Genomic DNA, 15,602 nt, shown 5'->3' on the forward strand with positions numbered 1-15,602 from the left:
TCTCTCTCCCCTCCCCCCACATGACCTTTTGCTTGTTTGTTTTGTTTCTTAAAGTCAACATATGAGTGAAGTCATATGGTATTTGTCTTTCTCTGACTGACTTATTTCACTTAGCATTATACCCTAGCTCCATCCATGTTGCATCTGTATTTTTGTCTTGAGCAAGTACTTATCTCTCTAAGCTTTAGCTTCCTCATTTATAAAATAGGTAATAAGTATGAGTTAAATGAGGGACACCTCGGTGGCTCATTCAGTTAAGTAGCCGAGTCTTGATTTCAGCTCAAATCATGATCTCAGGGTTGTGAGATTGACCCTGCATTGGACTCTGTACTGGGCCTGGATCCTGCTTAAGATCTCTAGCTCCCTCTCACTCCGTCTCCTCCCCACACCACCCTCCCCCCCATAAAAAAGAAAAAGAAAGTTAAATGAGATAATGTATGTAAAACGTTTAGCCTGGTCAATACATAAATGTTTGCTGTGAGTGTAAGGTATAGTGCTAGGTGCCAAATAAAAATTGAATAAAATATAGATGCATACTTTCAGAGTTTTATTGTCTTTATTTATTCATTCTTAATATTTACCTCCTCAGATGGAAAACATAAAAAGTAGTAGGAAGTGGTATTTAAAAAGTTAAACCAAGGGGCGCCTGGGTGGCTCAGTGGGTTAAGCCGCTGCCTTCGGCTCAGGTCATGATCTCAGGGTCCTGGGATCGAGTCCCGCATCGGGCTCTCTGCTCAGCGGGAGCCTGCTTCCCTCTCTCTCTCTCTCTGCCTGCCTCTCCGTCTACTTGTGATCTCTCTCTGTCAAATAAATAAATAAAATCTTTTAAAAAAAAAAAAAGTTAAACCAAATGCATTGTTTTGTCATTTCTCTTTCTACATTTCCTTGAACTATTAATAATTTTACATTTTTCCCAGCCTCCCAAACTTAAATATAAGCTTTGATTTCTTCCTTTTTCTCTTCCCTCCATCCATATATTACATTTTATCCATATAACCTCAGAATTATGTTTCAAGATCATTCCTTTCCCCCATCCCCACCGATTGCCACTGCCCTAGTTAGAACCCCCCATCTCTCTTGTGTCCAGATATTAATGAGTTATTTAAAGTTTTAGTTGTGAAGCAGCTTTTTTTTTCTGCCTAAGCAAATAAATTGTTTTCATATTTCTGCTGCTGCTTGCATTTTCTCCAGTTGATTTTTCCTTCATCACCAGTCCCATCTACCCAACCTTGTTCTTTCCATAACTTTTAGAAACCAAATAAAGTAGATAAAACTCACCAAAGTTGAAGAACAAGTTACAAAGATTTTGTTACTGTGACCAAATGTTTTCACAGAAGAAATGAAATCCTTGAGATTTTGAGCTTGAGACATGGTTTCATTACTTTAAGAGTCTCTTAAGACAAAATGGCTTGTAGGTCAAAAAAAAATAATGATAGATCTGAAAAATATTAAAACAATACCCAGTTCTTCTAAAGGAATAAAATCTATTTAATCAATTAAAAGGAGCACAGAATAACTTTTTTTTTCCCAGCAGTCATCTCTAGCAGTAGCGATTAATAAAAGACAACTTTTTAAAAAGAAATATATTTTCGGGATGCCTGGGTGGCTCAGTTGGTTAAGTGTCTGCCTTCAGCTCAGGTCATGACCCAGGGTCCTGGGATTGAGTCCCACATCAGGCTCCCTTCTGGAGCCTGCTTCTCCCTCTGTCTGCCGCTCTCCCTGCTTGTGTGTGCTCTCTCCCTCTCTGACAAATAAAATCTTTTAAAAAATAAAAATAAATAAAAATATTTTTTTAAAACATCAAAAAGTAAGTGTATTTAACCAACTCTATTAGTCAGGTGCCACAACACAGCAGAGTAGCTTACTGGAATAATAATTCTTTTTTTTTTTTTTTAAAGATTTTATTTATTTATTTGACAGACAGAGATCACAAGTAGGCAGAGAAGCAGGCAGAGAGAGAGAGAAAGGGAAGCAGGCCCCCTGCTGAGCAGAGAGCCCGATGTGGGACTCGATCCCAGGACCCTGAGATCATGACCCGAGCCGAAGGCAGCGGCTTAACCCACTGAGCCACCCAGGCGCCCTGGAATAATAATTCTGCAGTGATAAGATGTTTTATGAATTAGAGAAATTCAGATAAAGAAGTCAGAACTATCTTTATAGGATTTATCAGAGAAGGGCTCTGTAACCTATCTGGCATCCTCTTCACATACGTGTGCTTAGAAATGAAAATCAAGGCCAACTGTGGCGCATTGTAATTCCTATCCTGAGTTATTCTTGGTACTAAAGCAGTTGGCTGCATCGGTTCTTTCTTAAGTGCATGGGAATCCTTTGAATCTCCCATCCCTGATAATCCCTAGAGCCACTTGATATGATATTTCTACCCCAGTTTCTCAAATTTAGACAATACATAGTTTTCGGGGTGATGCACTTGTCATTCAGATAACTGCCCTGAAAAGAGTTTTACCTTAATGGAAGAATTGATGAAATTGCTATCAACAAAGATATGTTAACGTATTAGATGTTATGTTAGAAGACAAATGAGCAGGAAGAGTGTTGGGAGACCTCTCTTTTCTTGCGTGCTCTAGGATCTTTCTGGACTTTTTGTTTAGGTATTAGTCTACCCTTTTAGCCTCTGGTCTCTGAGACTTAAGTATTTGCCTCATTGTTGCATAATCCCTTGATTTCTTTTCCTTCCCCACGCTCGTGCCTAACCCCTGCTCTTCTAAAATTACCAGCCATGTGGCACTTTCTCCCAAGAAAACATCTTTTTATAGGTTGGTGAAAAGATCCATTTGGCTGTTCTATTAAATTAATCAGTAGGTGGTCCTTAAATTAAGTGGCTTTCTCAGAAATTTCAACCCAATTTGTAATTTGGAGCATTATTGTAGTTTCTTTCTAAGTTTTTGTTCTCAAATTGTGTCTATGATAATTTGCTCTCTTCCTTACATAACTTTCTCACTGAGGTAAATCTTCAAGTTTATTTTCCCTTCTGCTATCACCAAACGTTCTATGGTGGTCACTATGAAAGTACTAAGAGGAGCCACAAAGAGGCTGTTTCTGGGTTGAATGCACATTGTCGGTTCAGTCTTAACCATTGCAACTGTGTGGCTGTAGTGAGCGCGTTTTTCTCCTAGTTTCTAATGCTTAGCTTCCCCACATTAATCTCACCCCTATTAATATTTCAGTGTTCCATTAAACTGAGTCACCTTCTCTTAAGTTTAGAGGACAAACTTGTCATTACTGAGGCCTTACTTCACATGAGGACCAAATCATTGCTAAAATTAAGTGGGAAAAGAAAGACATTTACATTTTCTTTCTCAACATTAAAACCCTTTAAGACAGTATAGAAGTGGCAACAAAATGATCTGGGGGGTGATCTTTTTCAGAATGGTATCCATGCATGCCTTCATATCTCACCCTGCCCCCATGATAGTCTCAATCATATGCTCACTCTTAAAACTTAAGTGGTAATGCCTCTCTCCCGCCCGTTTTTTTTTTCTCGCACCCTAGTTTCTATCCACTTCTTTCCTAAGTCATATCAAATAAATAGTAAAAACTATGATTACTTTACTAAAGTAGCTTCAAATCAGGAACCCTAATCGCCCTGTTCCTTACTGTATAGAAATTATTTAGGTACCATGTCTCCATCTGAGAAGACATAATGGGAAGAACCCATTCTTTTGAGTAAAGTTTCAAATGTGTGGTCCTTGAATAATTTTTTCATTCCTTTTAGGTACGATCCTGATATTCTGCTAGGATATGAGATTCAGATGCATTCCTGGGGTTACCTCTTACAAAGGGCTGCTGCCTTAAGTGTTGACTTATGTCAGATGATCTCTCGGGTGCCAGGTATGAAGCACTGTGAATATTTTATGGTTCAACAACAGAGCAAATTACAAAGTAAATAAAGACAAGATGTTTAAACAGTACTATTCTAATTTTTAATACTAAATTGTGTAAGTTCTACATATAGCATAACTCCATTATGGACAAATCCAAAAATCAAGAAAAGTAAAAAAAAAAAAAAAAAATACTCCCATCTCACTGCTATATAGGCTATTAATGTATTTTTTTTTTCCCTTTCAGTCATTTTGCATGTGTATATCTAGGTCTCTTTTTATATAACTTTAATCATACATATATCCCATTTTTGTTATGCTTCCTTCATTTTGCATCTCATAAGTATTTTTTCTATATTATGAGATAGTCTTCCTCATAATCATTATGAAACACATTTCTTTGGTTGATGTACCATAATTTTATTTTGTCTGGGTCTAAGTTTTATCCTTTTGGCTATAAGGAAGGAGAAGATGACATAGGGACACCAGCTATTGATTTTTAGTAAAGGGTCAGGCTGAAAACGTGCATGGATTTTGAAGGCTGTTTCCCATCATCTGATTCTGTTTGAAGGAGGGGAGCAATAATAACAACTTGATAAAGCACTTCTCAGAATTTTGTTTTTCTTAGTAACTACAACATTTTTAATAACTTGGTTTTAAAGTCACAAGTCTGACTAGGACAAAAGAGTATATGCTTTGGGTTTATTGGTGAAAACTAATCAAGAGAACTCCTAGGAGAGGTTATGACTTCAGTACAATGTCTTAAGTGTAGTAACTTTAAAGGGAAAGGCTGAAACTAGAAGATTTAAGAACAGTAAATATTTTGATCTTTGCAAAAAGCTTGGAATAAAAAGGCAAAGATAATTTTAGTTTTTCATTGCACAAATTTTTCGTAGCTTCTGTGTCCCTTGGGTGCTATAACTCAGTTTTTTTCAACGTTTCATTTGGGATAGGTTTCTGAATATTCAGGAGCAGCAACATGAGTATTCAGGTCTATTCATTAATTATTTTAATTAGCTATACCAGGTAAGGTATATGACTTCAGATCAGAAAAGTGAATGAGGGGCACCTGGATGGCTCAGTTGGCTGAGTGGTGGACTCTTGATTTCAGCTCATGTTATGAACTCAGGGTCCTAAAATCAAGCCCCGTGTCAGCCTCCTTGCTCAACAGGGAGTCTGCTTGAGGATTCTCTCTCTCCCTGTGTCTCCACTCTCATGTGTGCTCTTCTAAAATAAGTTGTTGTGGGGTTTTTTTGTTTTTGTTTTTGTTTTTTAAAGAGAAGTGAATGAAAGCTCTTAACCATTTATTTATTTATTTATCCTTAAGTAGGTTCCACACCAACATGGGGTTTGAACACAACAACTCTGAGATCAAGAGTTACATGCTATACCAGCTGAGCCAGGCCTGGCCTTTTTAGAACACTGCTGAAACCATTTTGGCATGAGGCAACATGGTACAATAGAGAGGGAATGGTTAGGGAGGCAGTCTAAAGAGTATAGATTCTGCACAAAGATAGCAAGGGTTCAAATCCTGGCTCTCCTGCTCCCTAGCTTTGTGATGTCAAATATGTTACTTAACCTATTTATACTTCACTTTGTTCATCTGCAAAATGCGGGTGATAGTAGAACTTCTCTCATAGAGCAGTTGTGAAGTGCTAAGAACAGTGCCTAAGAACATAGTAAACATTATGCAAATGTTAAATGAAATAAACTTTTAAACATCATCTTTTGAAATAAAGAAAAGGGGGGGCACCTGGGTGGCTCAGTCAGTTAAGCATTTGTCTTCGGCTCAGGTCATGATCCCAGAGTCCTGGACCCCATATCCAGCTCTCTGCTCAGTGGGGAGCCTGCTTCTCCTTCTTTCTCTGCCTGCTGCTCCACACGTTTGTGCCCTCTCTTGCTCTATCTCTCTCTGTTAAATAAATAAAATCTTAAAAAAAAAATAAAGAGGGTTGAGTGTATGTACATGGTCTCTGGAATCAGGTAACCCTGGTTTACTGTACTGGTTCTGTTAATGTGTGACCTGAGCCAAGATAAAAACATTTCTGAGTAGAATTTACTACGATGCAAAAAGAAAATTGGGCTAGCATTATAAAGTGGCTAGATTAAAATAGAATAATAAAGTTCTTAGGACATAATAGACATTCCATATATGGTAAATATATATATTATTCCAGATCCTCTAATTAATAACATTTGTATATACCCAGTGTTATATAAAATAAACATATTTTAATTTCTATTCTAGTTAAAATCATCACCCAAGAAACTAGACTCAAAACTCTATTTTTCATCTAGTTGTCCATACAAAGTTAGAATTTTCATTCTGAATAAGAACATCATTAATTGATGTCAAATTTTCAGAGAGTTGTGCAGGTTAAAAATGCTACCATGTTGGGGCGCCTGGGTGGCTCAGTGGGTTAAAGCCTCTGCCTTCGGCTCAGGTCATGATCTCTGGGGTCCTCGGATCGAGCCCCGTATTGGGCTCTCTGCTCAGCAGGGAGCCTGCTTCTTCCTCTCTCCCCCTCTGCCTACTTGTGATCTCTGTCTGTCAAATAAATAAAATCTTTAAAAAAAAAATGCTACCATGTTTTCCAGGAAATGACCAGTGTAAGAATAAACATATTCATCCTAACACCAAAGAAATGCTGTAGTGTTAGGTGTCATAAGAATAGCACCAGAAATTCCCAAATTTAAAGTGAAAGGGTTTATTTTTTTAAAATATGTGTTTATACACATTTTTATTATTTAAGAAATAAAATTTTCAGAGACATTCCAAAATTCTTTCATAACTTAGAGGAAAGAAAATTGTTTTAATCAAAATAATGATTAATTATTCTTTAAGGCTAATACAAAATAGATCATTACATTTCATCTTTAATCTTTCTCTTTAATTTTTATTCTCATTTTATTTGGCATAATTTGCTTGGAAATTTGGTTTCTGTGAGTCCTGATACAATCTATATTCATTTCTGTAGATGACAAAATTGAGAACAGATTTGCACCTGAAAGAGATGACTATGGATCAGATACAATGAGTGAAATAAATATCGTTGGCCGAATTACACTAAATCTTTGGAGAATCATGAGAAATGAGGTAACGTACTTCATCTAAAATCTTACTGTAAATAAGAGATTAGGATGGTATAACTATCTTAGTTATTGTAGAGTATTAGTATAACCTACTTATGTAATTTGATGCTTCTTTGTGTATTATTTTTGTTATACTTAAGTAGAGTTACAAAACCAAATACTACATTCTAAAATGCAAAGCTACAGGACTATTTAATGTTATTGATGTGTTTTAATTTTTTCATTTTTGTCTATATAGCAGTAGCTAGAAAAGTCTACAACTGTCTTAAAGTTTTATGTTGTATTTGTCGAATGTTGTATAATTTCATTTTTACACTTAATGCTAGATGAAATCAGCTTGGTCTTTCTGATTTATTAAGTAAGAAAAATTTAGTCTACACATAGGAAGGAATTAAGGTTATTTAAAAACTGGGTCAGACTAAGAAGGTAAATTGGAAAGACAGTACTTGGAAATAGTTAATAGCAGCTTCCAATCAAGGCTTTGGGGGTCCAGATAAGGATTTTTGGTAGTATAAATTTCAACAAATGATCTTATTTACAATCACTCAGAGAAATAATTCTTTAAACAAAAATGTGAGATCATAAGATCTTAGACCATATTTGCATCCTTGAAGTTGCCTGATTTCTTTTATTAAAATGTAAAAAGATATCTCCTGTAAATTGGTCTATTCTCAGATTTTGGACTTTGGATAATATCAGATAAGATATTTATATTTAAAAGAAAGCTGTATTCTTCAGTTGCTTCCCTATTTGAAACTACTTTCTCACTATGTACTTTCTATTATACACTCATTATTCACTATGATCTTTCATGCTCTTCTAGATTTATATAAAACATTTGACTTTCCAAGCATGCCCTCTGCAGTTCTTTTGGACACCAGCACACAGTAATTCTTTCACATAAGGAATTAGGTTTCTTTATATAAAATTCAGATGTCCTGGGGCGCCTGGGTGGCTCAGTGGGTTAAAGCCTCTGCCTTAGGCTCAGGTCATGATCCCAGGGGTCCTGGGATCAAGCCCCGCATCAGGCTCTCTGTTCAGCGGAGAGCCTGCTTCCTCCTCTCTCTCTCTCTCTCTCTCTCTCTCTGCCTACTTGTGATCTGTCTGTCAAAAAAAAAAAATTCAGATGTCCTTATTTTTATTTCCTCTCTATACCTCTTCACTGTCCTGCTTAACTTAAAATTACTGCTGTTCCCTCTGGACTTTGAATCCTCAGTAACAAAAACAGTGCCTCGTAAATAGTACTCATGACATACTTGTTGACTGCTTAAATGAAAGAATAAATGACTCTTTGCCCAGAAGATAGTATTTAGAGGTCTGCATATCACCTTAATCCAGGCCTTTCAAGAATTTGCCAGGTACCAAATACTTATTTTTTGCCATCTCTGCTCCACAAATTTGAGCCTGGGGTTAGATCAGTTAAGGGTATAGCTGGGGGGAGTCTGGGTGACTCAGTTAGTTAAGTGTCTGCCTTTGGCTCAGGTCATGATCCCAGATGCTGGGATTGAGCCCCCACATTGGGCTCCCTGCTCAGCAGGGAGTCTGCTCCTCCCTCTCCCTCTGCCCTTACCACTGCTTGTACTCTCCCTTGCTCACTCTCTGTCTCTCTCATAATAAATAAAAATCTTTGGGGGGAAAAAAATGTATAGCCAGTTCCTCTGTTTCCACAGGTAGAGAGGCAAGATTATATGGTTGCAGATGTTGGTAGGTAGGTGGATATGTCGATGAGAGTTTGTCAAAGTTCTCTTCTGACTGCTTCAGTTTTCTCAGTAAAAAAAGCAATCAGAGTTCTCAACTGAGAATAAGCATAGTAGAGGGACTTTTTGTTATCTAGGAGAATTCAGGAGTGGTTAATTAAGAAAATATAGTATAAAAGCTAGGTAGCATGGACGGCCCAGTTGAGATTTGCATAAGAAAATTAAAGTGATAACCTGCCAGCTCTGTTCAAATTCACAAATGTAAGTGTAAGTTACAGATGGTTAGATTCAACTACAACTCGCAAAGGGTTATAGCTTTGTGAAAAAATAATTAGCTAGTTAATCACAGAGCAGGAGAGAGGCAAAGAAAGAAATGGTATGTGCAAGGTTGTGATTGCAGTTGTGCAATTTGAGCTAGATAAGGAGCAGAGGGAGGTTGGGGTACTAGAGGGAATAAACTACAAGGACGGGAGATGGTGGTCAGAGAATAGGATGCCTGAAATTTTTGAGGAGGTTAATTATTGGTGGTGGTAGAACTTGGAGTAAGATCATCGAAGTGGGTGGCTGAGGTGGACGGAGGCAGTGACATGTGAATTTGCCTTAGACCTAGCTCTGGTGGCAGCATGGAAGAGGACAAATTTAAAGATAAGGAAACCCATGAGATTATTGAGGTAACTCAAGTGAAAGTTGGCAGTCGTATAAGGATTCAAAAAACAATTTAGACGATAAATCCAAGATGTACATCTAAGAATTAGATATACAAAAGGATGAAGAGGAGAAGGTGTCAAGAATAATTATCAGGGTTCTGGCCTAGATGATTTAAGATCCCAGTTAGGTGGGAAAATAAAGGGCATGAGGTATCAGTCAGATAACCAAGTGAAGATAGCAAAGTCCCAAATATGTAAATGGGAAATGTAAATAGGAATGTTAACAGGGGATGCCTGGTGGCTCAGTTGTTAAGCTGCTGCCATCTGCTCAGGTCCTGCAGGATCAAGCCCAGAGTCCATCTACCTGCTTAGCAGGAAGTTGGCTTCTCCCTCTGCCCCTCCCCCTGCTTGTGCTTGCTCTCACTTTCTCTCAAATAAATAAAATCTTAAAAAAAAAGGAATGTAAAAAGGAAAGTCCCAAATATGAGGTAAAGGTCTAGATTAGAGATAGAAGTCACATGAGAGTTGATGAACTCGCCAGGAAGGGAATGGAGAGAGTGATCAGGATTGAGCCAAAAGACATCTTTGTGAATGAAAACATTTTGAGGTATAGAGAATCAGATCCTAAGACAAAGAACCAGAAGAGAATACTCCCAGCAGAGCCACTAGAAAAGTCAGATGTTTTCCACACAAGCATGTAAGCCTCCCATTATCTCAGTCTGGCAACATCAGAATCTGTTTCTAATGTTCCCTATTACAGTTTTAGTTTGTCAATAAGCACGTCAGATGCTTTTAAATAAGACAATGTGATGGACAATGAAGATTATATGGAAGTAGAATAACGTACTCGCTCCCATTCATATGTTGTTTATCATTTATAAGGCACTTTTACAGACTTGGTCACTTAAATTTTGATACAAACTTGCAACATAAATGAGACAACAGAAATAGTGAGGTACTATTCCAAATAAAGAAAACTGAAGCTCACAGAGATTAGTGACTTGTTGAAAGCCTCATTAGCTAGTAAGGGGTTAAGACTCAGACTCATTGTAGACATGCTGTCTGTCTTCAGAGAGCTTAGTGTATATTTCATTTTAAATATAAATATGTATAAAGTAAATATATATACTAAGCTCTCTGAAGACAGTCTTCCAGTGTCCTGGAAATTTCTTTTTTTTTTTTTTTTTTTTTAAGATTTTATTTATTTATTTGACAGAGAGCACAACCAGGGGGAGTGGCAGGGAGAGGGAGAAGCAGGTCCCCACTGAGTAGGGACCCCAGTTCGGGGCTCTATCCCAGGACCCTGGAATCATGACCTGAGCTGAAGGCAGTTGTTTAACTAACTAAACCACCCAGGCTCCCTATCCTAGAAATTTTTTGTATCTTCATATGGGTGGTGGTTACATGGTTGTATATATACATAAAAATTCATGAGTTCTTCACCTAAAAATTTTTGTCCATTTCTTTATATGAAGTATGTGTCAATCAAAAAAAATTTTTAACTGAAGACTCAGGTAATGAGAAACAACTGAGGGAATAAAGTGTTGGAGGATATAGGACACAGGTACCTACGATCTCTTTCCATTTTTCTTTTATCTTTGTTTTCTCTGTTCCCCTGTGCTAATTCTGACTGCCTCTCCTAGTTCTGAGTAAGTTTATTTCTGAAGTGATTAACTATTGTGTTTTGCACATTGACTACAGCTGTGAATGGAAGTGTAACTATACCTCTATCAGACCATTCCTTCATCAATACATAAATGTACAAGCATTGTAACACTTTCTTTATATCAATTCTGACTTTGATCTACATAGTACATTTATATAATGTTTAACTTACTTAGATTTCCCCTGAAAACAAGTAACTCCTACTACTTATTTCTGGATCAATACTTCAACTTATAGAGTAAATAACTCTCTAAAGATTGGAACATTCTGAAGCTAGATCTTCTTAATTTTAGAGTTCATGTTTTGCTCCTTTAGTTTTACTTAAAGCTAGGATTGTAGCTAAGTGTATTAATGCTCCCGTGACACCAAGAAGACTCAGATTAGAGTGACTCAAATAGATATTGTAAGATTATAGTATTTGTTTAGTTTTAATTCAATTTGTGATATTGTTCGGTTTAAAATAAAATCAACCCAGAACATAGATATGCCATCTGTCTCAGATATTTGGAACCAATTTCTTAAGATTTTAAGTTTAATTTGAGTTACAAAATCTGCTAGTTAATCCTTATAGGTCAACTTATGTGGCAAGCTTCAAAATTTTTCCTAATGAGAGAGCTATAGGACAAGAAGGTGACCTTTTCTGTAGAGGTTTTTTTGATTGCTTATGTTAATGAAGACGTATCCAACAAAAGTTTAGATTTGGTCTAAAGTGATATACTCTGTGTTAGGTAATCTTGTAACTACCAGAGTTCAGATGTTTGGCTTCATTTTCTGTAACACTAAATGAGAATTAAAACAACAACAAAAACAACAACCAGATGAAAATATTCATTAGCAAGTAGAAGAGTCACTCAAATACAGGGATTTAATAATAAAATGAGTCATTTTTGAGAGAAGTACTCCAGGCCAGTAATGATTATTGGAAAAAATGGTGACTTACGTCCAAGATAATGGGTTAATACCTGCTTTGTACTGGTGATTCTAGAATAGGCTTGTCCCAAAGTTTAAAACTCTTGTGTACACATGTGTGTGTGCTTGCAAGTATACTAATAGCAGTGCGGTCGTTCTGGAGGTTGATAGAAATTGTAGATAGAGTAAGACCAGTTTGGATCATACACAGATTAGCCTTTAAAATTCAGTCCCTGTTTTATACCTGCTGGATTATAGAAGTGGAAAAGAAAATATTTTAAAATCATAATATACAAATGTGAGTGCTTTTGAATTGTTCCTCCCAAGTTGTCCTACAAATGAGGACTGCAGATTCCTCATTCCATTTTCCATTGAAAATGCCTGCCATTGTCTAGATTGTTTGTGTCCCATAAGTATTTCTGAGATAGTATTTAGGTAAGGTATGTTTTATGATTTGGACCCCCTTTTTTTCTTTTAAAGATTTTTGTTTATTTGACAGAGAGATCACAAATAGGCAGAGAGGCGGGCAGAGAGAGAGGGCAAGCAGGCTCTTCGCCGAGCAGAGAGCCCGATGCGGGGCTCGATCCCAGGACCCTGAGATCATGACCTGAGCCAAAGGCAGAGAGGTTTAACCCACTGAGCCACCCAGGTGCCCCTGGACCCTTTTTAGTATTCTTTTCCCATTAACATACTTTTTCCTACATATTTTTTAAAAGATTTATTTATTTGGGAGAGCACGTACAAGTGGGGAGGGGCAGTAGGAGAGAATCTTTAAGCAGATAGATACCCTGCAGAGCATGGAGCCTGTGGCAGAGCTCAGGCTCACAACCCATGAGATCACAACCTGAGCTGAAACCCTGTTGGATAGACCCACAATCTTCACACCCAGTTAATGCATACAAAGCAACAAGATACTGCTAAGTAAAGCAGCAGTAGTTACTGCAGTTTAGGCCTTGTGACCAATTACACATGATTAAAATTACTTCCCACATTAACGTCCACAGTACTCGTCCACCATTTAACATCTCAACCAAAACATTACAAGTGAAACAGTCACTAACAGGCGAAAAATACTAAACCTGTATATGGTATTTAATACACTTATGCGTGAGCAAGCAAGGGATTCACAGGCCCTTTCACAGTGAGAATACAGCTGTGGAAGCCTGAAAATTATTAGCAAAAGTTGTTAAATTGTTAAAATGTTTGAAAACATATGCTTCTTGTTGTAGACCCCCACTGTACACACAACTATAAACATTGTTCCCTATGTAAACAAAAAGGGAAAGATGTAATAAAAGATTTGAAAAGTCTGGACATTTCCTTCCCTACAGATATGAAAGGCAATGTCTTCAAGACATTATACTGAAAAGACTGTCATATTGTAAAAATGCTTCTGTCACGGGTACCTGGCTGGCTTAGTCAGAAGAGTATGCGACTCTTGATCCCAGGGTCGAGTTCAAGCCCCACACATTGGATGTAAAAATTACTTAAAAAAATAAATAAACTTTTTAAAAGTTTTTTTAAAATGCTTCTGTCAGTATTTGTATTGGCATAGAGTATAAAAAGAAGTGATAAAAACTGAGATCTCCTAAGTATGTCATGACCAAGTTGAACTCATCTGGTCTGATTGTTTCCAATTAAATATTAGCTTATTTTGAGTATTTCCACCTAGAACACTATATATACATAGTTTTAAATTATTTATGATTCACTTGTAACAAATCATTTTTACAGATAGCTTTCATATCTACTGTGAAAAGTTTGAAGTAATATTACAGATCTTTTAGAACAAAATTTGCACATAAATACAAACATTATTATAATGAAGTCTTGGTTTTGTTGGTTTGTTGTTTTTTTTAGGTGGCTCTAACTAACTACACCTTTGAAAATGTGAGCTTTCATGTTCTTCATCAGCGTTTTCCCCTCTTTACCTTTCGAGTGTTATCCGATTGGTTCGATAACAAGACAGATCTGTACAGGTAATGTTTTATAACTCTGAAGAGGATAATGTCCCTGTTAAAATGAGTATTATTAGAGTATAACTTACATACAATAAAATGCACACATTTAAATTGTATTGTGCCACGACTTTACAAAATGTAAAGTGTAACCCTGTAACCACCACCCCAGGCTAGATAGTTAACCTACCGTCCCTGAAGCATCCAGGTAAGTACTAATAGAATTTCTATTACTACAGATCAGTTTTGCCAGTTCTAGAACTTCATATAAATAGAATTATTTACAATCTACCTATTTTTCTCTGGGTTCCTTCAAGAAGGCATAATAATTTTTGAGATTCAGCCATGTTGTTGCATAAGCCAGTAACTTGTTCATTTTTATTACTAAGTGATATCCAGTTGTATGAATATACCACAATATATTTATCCGATCACCTGTTGATGGACAATTGGGTTGTTTCTCGTTTGAGGCTGTTATGAATAAAACTGCATGCAAGTCTGTATGTGAATGCACATTTTCATTTCTCTAGAAGTGGAATTGCAGGGTCACATGGTTAGTATGTTTAATATTTTAAGAAACTGCTTAATTGTTTACTTTGGCAGTTCTACTGCTAGTTAGCTGGCAATAAATTCTCTCAGCCTTTATTTATCTGAAAATGTCTTTATCACATCCTTCTATTTGAAGGGTATTTTCAGTGTCTAATTCTGGGGTTGAGATTTCTTTTTCTTCCACCATTTTAAAGATTTCACTCCCTTTTCTTCTGGCCTCCATTTCTAATGAGAAATCAATAGTCATTCTCCTCATTTTCCAGTGTATGCAGTACATTTTTTTCAAAGTCAGACTTCATGAATAGCTGACTGCTACTGTTCCTGTGTGTAAGACTTATAGTGGAGGCAGGGGCATTACTCAGCTCTCCTGATCCGGAGTCAGTCTTTAGAGGTTCCTGTTCTCCTGGGGCTTGGGGATGAGGCTTTCTCAACAGTCCTGGACTTCCCACAGAGCAGTGGACCTCTGCTTTGTCCAATTCCTTCCTCATCAGTGCAGTTTCCTTGCTTGGAATCTATGATGGAAAGGTTCCCTGCCTCTTTGCCAGTGGTAGACAGCTGTTGCTTGTTACTTAGTACAAGGCCCACAGTTGGGACAGGGGAGCTTGCCTGCCCTTCCTTCAGGTGCAGTTTTTGCAACTATCCCTTTCTCAGCCGCAGACATATTTTGCATCTTTTCTTTCCCCAGAGATAGTGGATCTCTGCTTAAATCCTGAGGATTAGAGTTACCTGTCAGGCCCACAGCAGCTCAAGGCTTTGCTTCACAGGAGAGAAAAGTCAGAGGAAGATGCAGGATTTCATTCCTTTGTGCCCTGCCCAGCCCCCAGTCTTGGAGGGGGACCCATGGAAAAACACTCCTCTGATATCTGGGGTTCCCAGCGATTATAAACTGTCATGTTGGCCCATCCCTGACCTTTAATAATTTATTAGCATTTTAACGGTTTCACTCTTAAGTGCTTTTATGGTGCTGCCTGTGCTGCCAGTGTTCTGCCAAAGATGAAGTAAGTTATGTGTCCTCTCTGTCTTTAGATGTATTTGTCACCCTGTAAATTTTAGTTCACCTGGTTCTCTTGTAATCTCAACTTTCTGATGGCCTCAAGAAAAGATGATTTTGTAGATTATTGAGCTCTTTATAATTGTTAGACTGGAGTGATGTCCTTCTGCAGCTTTCTTTATCTGAAACAGAATTCTGTGATTTTTTTTTCCTGTTGCTTTCAAGGTTTTTCTCTTTGCCTTTACTTTTCAGTA

General features: G+C 37.2%; 1 protein-coding gene across 2 annotated transcripts in view; it reads left to right on the forward strand.

Moving 5' to 3' along the window:
- LOC111158218 (REV3 like, DNA directed polymerase zeta catalytic subunit) overlaps positions 1 to 15,602 on the forward strand; it is a 183,512-nt gene that overhangs the window by 124,202 nt on the left and 43,708 nt on the right. For both annotated transcript variants that reach the window (XM_022520135.1, XM_022520136.1), the window contains 3 exons: positions 3,734 to 3,849; positions 6,818 to 6,936; positions 13,711 to 13,829. In XM_022520135.1, coding sequence (XP_022375843.1) covers positions 3,734 to 3,849; positions 6,818 to 6,936; positions 13,711 to 13,829 — 354 coding nt within the window. The remainder of the gene's footprint in view (positions 1 to 3,733; positions 3,850 to 6,817; positions 6,937 to 13,710; positions 13,830 to 15,602) is intronic.

The sequence above is a fragment of the Enhydra lutris genome, unplaced genomic scaffold (assembly GCF_002288905.1).
Source record: "Enhydra lutris kenyoni isolate GAN:26980312 unplaced genomic scaffold, ASM228890v2 scaffoldscaffold58, whole genome shotgun sequence".
In the NCBI taxonomy this organism is placed as follows: Eukaryota; Metazoa; Chordata; class Mammalia; order Carnivora; family Mustelidae; genus Enhydra; species Enhydra lutris.